This window comes from Vulpes vulpes, chromosome 10 (genome assembly GCF_048418805.1).
Source record: "Vulpes vulpes isolate BD-2025 chromosome 10, VulVul3, whole genome shotgun sequence".
In the NCBI taxonomy this organism is placed as follows: domain Eukaryota; kingdom Metazoa; phylum Chordata; class Mammalia; order Carnivora; family Canidae; genus Vulpes; species Vulpes vulpes.
The window spans coordinates 37,199,676-37,206,007 of NC_132789.1; the positions used below are offsets into that span (position 1 = coordinate 37,199,676).

The 6,332-nt window shown below is 52.5% G+C and overlaps 1 protein-coding gene across 1 annotated transcript; it reads right to left on the minus strand.

The window, feature by feature from the left end:
• Window positions 1–328: 328 nt before the first annotated feature.
• Window positions 329–1,723, minus strand: CH25H (cholesterol 25-hydroxylase). Its single transcript, XM_026014796.2, has one exon. It carries the CDS (start codon window positions 1,675–1,677, stop codon window positions 865–867), a length of 813 nt encoding a protein of 270 aa, XP_025870581.1. The 5' UTR covers window positions 1,678–1,723; the 3' UTR covers window positions 329–864.
• Window positions 1,724–6,332: the final 4,609 nt, after the last annotated feature.

Sequence of the window (6,332 nt, forward strand, 5' to 3'; positions counted from 1 at the left end):
GTTGAGCGGCGTTAATTAATCTCTCTAAAACTTGAGAGGGTAATTCTTTGAGTTGCTTGTTACACAGACATCAGCTGAAAACCATTCAGAAGAACAGCGGTTCTCCCTCCATGAGATTGCTAGACCCAAACAGACAAACTGACCCCTTCTCCGGCCTGTCTCTCCTACACATCCCCCCAGAACACCCCGACAAATCCCCTACAGAACACCCCGTCACCCAGATTTCTCTCCGCCCGTGGCTGATGGAGGCTCTGAGGGACACCTGCCACCCCAGCTCCCTCTTCCCGTTTTCATATTTCAATGCCAGTGAAACAGCAGCCAGTACTTGTTTGGTTTATGATCTGGGTTTTTTTTTTTTTCTTTTTTAAAGTACAAATAATAATTCTTTCAATATAAATATACAGTCATATGAAAAAATACTAGAGTTACAACAATTGCGATCACTGTCCAGCAGGAACATATTTCATTGCTAATAGAGTCAGAGATCCTATTCTCCATAAAAATATGTCATTTTCACCTCTTTCTGTGACACGTGTGAGCACAGCCAAGTTCTTGTCCTACAATCGAGTCCTTTGTGAGATGATTTAAATATGCCGGTGATGAGTGTCTAACATACCCAGGAATCAAGGCTATGGAAGTGAGCTAGAATTTCAGTCCAAGAATACAACTGTCATAGACAAGGATGATATAAATCACTTCACCAGACGGTGAAAACACCTCGGATTTCACCCATAAATCTCCATCAGGCAATAAATTACTTACAAAAAAACCAACACAGAACAGAGCAGCCTGGGCATGTTTCTCCCGACTGGAGCGTGAAGGGCCCCGGCCGTCGAGCACCCCGGGCACCGGGAGGGCGCCGGGTCACTTGGCCGGAGCAGACCGCAGGGTCCCCAGGATTCTGTCCCAGTGTGTGAAGTAGGGGGCGAAGTTGCAGTTAAACTGCGAGTGGTGCAGGTCGTGGTGCGCCACGCCGCCGTACCAGCCGAAGGGCACCAGCCTGTGCGTGGACCAGGGGAAGTCGTAGCCCGAGTGGTCCTCCACCGACAGCCAGATGTTGAGCAGGTGGAAGGCCAGCACGCTCAGCGGATGGCACTGCAGCAGCGCCACGTTCAGCACGTGGAAGAAGCCCAGGGAGAGCAGCTCCCAGGCGCCCATGTACTGCGTGGCCAGCGCGAAGGAGGCCGCGTGCTGGTGGTGCAGCTTGTGGAAGGTGCGGTACAGCCAGGGCACCCTGTGGTGCAGCACGTGCCAGGCGAAGACCTCGGCGTCGAAGAGCAGCAGGCAGCCCAGCACGTGGCGCGCCAGCTGCGGCAGCTCGGGGGCCTCTCGGGGCCAGGGCGCGGGGCCGCGGGCGCAGTGCAGCAGCGAGGCGGGCAGCAGCAGGGCGGCGTGCTGGCACACGGTCCGGCCCAGGCAGGCCAGCAGCTGGCGCGCCGACGGCCCGCAGTCCGGGTGCACCTTGTAGCGCCGCAGCGCGCGCACGCGGGGGCACAGCAGGTCTAGCAGCACGAAGGGCAGGCAGCAGCCCAGGTAGGCGGTGATAGAGAAGAGGACCGCGAACGGCGGCGACTGCGCCAGCGCGGCCCGGGCGCGCACCTGGTCCCAGAGCGGCTGCAGGAGGAGCTGGCCCGGCGGGCCCAGGGCGAGGGGCCCCGAGCTGTTGTGGCTGCTCATGCTCGGCTCTGACGGCCGCGCTCGCCCGCCGCCTTTTGTGGGCGCCGCGGCCCCGCCCCGGTGATGTCAGCCGGGTGGTGTCAGCCGCCCCGGAGACGTCAGCCCCGAGCTAGAGCTGGAGCTGGAGCTGCAGCTGGAGCTGGAGGAAGACCCCCCAGGGCCGCCCCGGGGCGCATCTCCGCGGCCCTGCCCCGGTGAGGTCAGCCTCCCTCGCCCCCCTCCCTGGGCGGGGCTGGAGCTGGAGCCGGAGCCGGACCCGCGGGAAGACCCCCAGGACCTCCCTGTGCGCGTGGCGTGGGGAGGGGAGGGTCGCCCCGAGTGCGCGCGGCTGGCGAACGGCTGCCGCGGGGTACGACGCGCGGCCCTTCCGCGGGTCCGCGAACCCCGACAGCCGCATTCCTCCGCGTCCTCACCCCAAACAAGACGCAGTGTTTCCGCCGCCGCCGCGGCCACCGCCAGGAGCTTTGCGATCCGCGCCAGTCCCTGTGCGTTTCAGTGCAGACGTGTCATTTTCTCTTTTTTAAAAAAATATTTAATTAACTAATTGATGAGAGACAGAGAGGCAGAGACCCAGGCAGAGGGAGAATCAGGCTCCCCGCGGGGACCCCGGGGTCATGCCCTGAGCCCCAGGCAGACGCTCCACTGCTGGGCCCCCGGCCCTCCGGCGTCTCCGCGCTTCCATAGGGGCGCACCTCCTGGTGGATTTGAGCTGGCGGATCTGACTGGTGGATTTGAGCTGGCAGATCTGAGCTGGTGGATCTGACCTGCTGGATCTGAGCTGGTGGATCTGACCTGCTGGATCTGACCTGCTGGACTTGACCACCTGCGAGCTGCACATCCTTCCGCAGGCGGGAACCGCGGAGCGCCCTGGCGCGCGCGCCAGGGGGTGCGGCGCAGGTAGAGGAAGAGGACGGAGGGCGCGACCCTCGAGGAGCTCTAGCACCGGCTCCCCCGCGCACGGACCCCCGCAGGGCGCGCACAGGCCGGCCGCTCCTCTCCGTGGCGTGCAGGGCCCCGACCCGCATCCCGACAGGCAGGCCCGGCGACTGGGCAGGGACGTGGGCTGTGTGGCTTCAATTCAAACAAACAACTAGAACAACAAACCCCAAAACACGCAGGTGCTGGACTTGAACACCCAGAGCCCGCCCGGATCTGGCTGCAAAGCCGCTGCACCCCCCACCCCCACCCCGTTCCCTCCCGGGCAGCGGCCTCCAGGGGCTGCAGGTGCAGCCTAGGGGGCCCACCCTGCCCCCTAGACCCCATTCCCCTGACCGCGGCTCCCCGCTCCCCGCCTGGGGCCCAGCGGGAGGCGGTCGCCCTGGGCGAGGCCTGGGGCCTCCCCAGGACCTGCTAGGAAACCACCTCCGCCTTTGACCCGGGGTGGCTGACCCAAGGGTCCCCTAGAGCGTGGAAGTCGGGGATGAACGTTTTGAGGGTGGAACCGCTCCGAACTGATTCTAACTTTGCCTCTCGTGTCCCTGTGAGGCTGGGATACAGCGCACCACTTCTCGAAGCTTGCATTTTTTTAATCCACTCCCCATCCATCCCCACCGCCGGTCACCATCTCATGAGGTTCTTTCAAGCATTAAAATGGGAAGACAATAATAATTAAAGAATGTTTGCCAGGCATTACCTAAGTGCTTCAGTTGAAGTGATTTCATCCGGACTGGGAACCCCAAGCTGCCCAGAAGCAGCGTGGCTATCCACGCTGTGGCCCTACAGGGGCAAAAGCAGAGTGTCTGGCACACGGCAAGCTGGCTAAGGAAGACACATATTATTTTATTTTATTTTATTTTATTTTATTTTATTTTATTTTTAATTAATTTTTATTGGTGTTCAATTTACCAACATACAGAAAAACACCCAGTGCTCATCCCATCAAGTGTCCACCTCAGTGCCCGTCACCCATTCCCCTCCAACACCCGCCCTCCTCCCCTTCCACCACCCCTAGTTCGTTTCCCCGAGTTAGGAGTCTTTATGTTCTGTCTCCCTTCCTGATATTTCCCAATATTTCTTTTCCCTTCCTTTATATTCCCTTTCACTATTATTCATATTCCCCAAATGAATGAGAACATACACTGTTTGTCCTTCTCCGATTGACTTATTTCACTCAGCATAATACCCTCCAGTTCCATCCACGTTGAAGCAAATGGTGGGTATTTGTCGTTTCTAATGGCTGAGTAATATTCCATTGTATACATAAACCACATCTTCTTTATCCATTCATCTTTCGATGGACACCGAGGCTCCTTCCACAGTTTGGCTATTGTGGCCATTGCTGCTAGAAACATCGGGGTGCAGGTGTCCCGGCGTTTCATTGCATCTGAATCTTTGGGGTAAATCCCCAACAGTGCAATTGCTGGGTCGTAGGGCAGGTCTATTTTTAACTCTTTGAGGAACCTCCACACAGTTTTCCAGAGTGGCTGCACCAGGTCACATTCCCACCCACAGTGCAAGAGGGTTCCCCTTTCTCCGCATCCTCTCCAACATTTGTGGTTTCCTGCCTTGTTAATTTTCCCCATTCTCACTGGTGTGAGGTGGGATCTCACTGTGGTTTTGATTTGTATTTCCCTGATGGCCAGTGATGCGGAGCATTTTCTCATGTGCTTGTTGGCCATGTCCATGTCTTCCTCTGTGAGATTTCTCTTCATGTCTTTTGCCCATTTCATGATTGGATTGTTTGTTTCTTTGGTGTTGAGTTTAATAAGTTCTTTATAGATTTTGGAAACTAGCCCTTTATCTGATATGTCATTTGCAAATATCTTCTCCCATTCTGTAGGTTGTCTTTTAGTTTTGTTGACTGTATCCTTTGCTGTGCAAAAGCTTCTTATCTTGATGAAGTCCCAATAGTTCATTTTTGCTTTTGTTTCTTTTGCCTTTGTGGATGTATCTTGCAAGAAGTTACTGTGGCCAAGTTCAAAAAGGGTGTTGCCTGTGTTCTCCTCTAGGATTTGGATGGAATCTTGTCTCACATTTAGATCTCTCATCCATTTTGAGTTTATCTTTGTGTATGGTGAAAGAGAGTGGTCCAGTTTCATTCTTCTGCATGTGGATGTCCAATTTTCCCAGCACCATTTATTGAAGAGACTGTCTTTCTTCCAATGGATAGTCTTTCCTCCTTTATCGAATATTAGATGACCATACATTTCAGGGTCCACTTCTGGGTTCTCTATTCTGTTCCATTGATCTATGTGTCTGTTTTTGTGCCAGTACCACACTGTCTTGATGACTACAGCTTTGTAGTACAACCTGAAATCTGGCATTGTGATGCCCCCAGCTATGGTTTTCTTTTATAAAATTCCCCTGGCTATTCGGGGTCTTTTCTGATTCCACACAAATCTTAAAATAATTTGTTCTAACTCTCTGAAGAAAGTCCATGGTATTTTGATAGGGATTGCATTAAACGTATAAATTGCCCTGGGTAACATTGACATTTTTACAATATTAATTCTGCCAATCCATGAGCATGGAATATTTTTCCATCTCTTTGTGTCTTCCTCAATTTATTTCAGAAGTGTTCTATAGTTTTTAGGGTATAGATCTTTTACCTCTTTGGTTAGGTTTATTCCTAGGTATCTTATGCTTTTGGGTGCAATTGTAAATGGGATTGATTCCTTAATTTCTCTTTCTTCAGTCTCATTGTTAGTGTATAGAAATGCCATTGATTTCTGGGCATTGATTTTGTATCCTGCCACGCTACCAAATTGCTGTATGAGTTCTAGCAATCTTGGGGTGGAGGCTTTTGGGTTTTCTATGTAGAGTATCATGTCATCGGCGAAGAGGGAGAGTTTGACTTCTTCTTTGCCAGTTTGAATGCCTTTAATGTCTTTTTGTTGTCTGATTGCTGAGGCGAGGACTTCCAGAACTATGTTGAACAGCAGTGGTGAGAGTGGACATCCCTGTCTTGTTCCTGATCTTAGGGGAAAGGCTCCCAGTGCTTTCCCATTGAGAATGATATTTACGACACATATTATTTTAAATGTGTGCTCCACATTTCACCTGAAGAACCGAGGGAGTTTACAATGAAAATCAAAGAAAATCACGTAAAGAGAAATAAAAGGATAATGCCACATATTATGAGGAAAGAATAAATACAACAGAAATATAAACCAGTTTACGGATCCAGAAATATAACGCTCTATGGGATGTGTACACATATGCATATGATAAACCATAAGCCAGTTCATAATACATGGTTATATATTGAAATCTAGTAATGTGTTGGCTGCTACGCATATACCCTAAACAAGCCAGTTCCCAATTCAGAACCTCCTGAGTGGTGTGTGCCCCTGCCCCGCCCCTGATGGAATACACTATTCCCTAGACGCCCATTCCCTGGGGCCTCAGCCCCTGGCCATGCTGCAGCTTTGTTTTCTTTAGAACCTCAGTGTGCCAGACAGAGAACGTTATGATATTCTGCTTGTATATTGATGAGACAGAGATTCAGAAACAGCTCTGAGCTTCTTGACCATCAATGCAAAAACAGGAGGAGGGGGGATTTTCTGACTGCTTGGATATCTAGATGGTAGCAGAGCTAGGAACGGCGCAGGCCCCTGGCCTCCCTCGCTGGCCAGTGTCTAGTTCGCAGGCAGCCTGTTGGTTCAGGGCTCCTCTTCAGTCCCGCACCCCGATCCATTGCTCAGTCCAATTCACCT

Coding starts and splice junctions, on each gene's coding strand:
- CH25H (XM_026014796.2), bottom strand. CDS start 1,677: ATGAGCAGCCACAACAGCTCGGGGCCCCTCGCCCTGGGCCCGCCGGGC.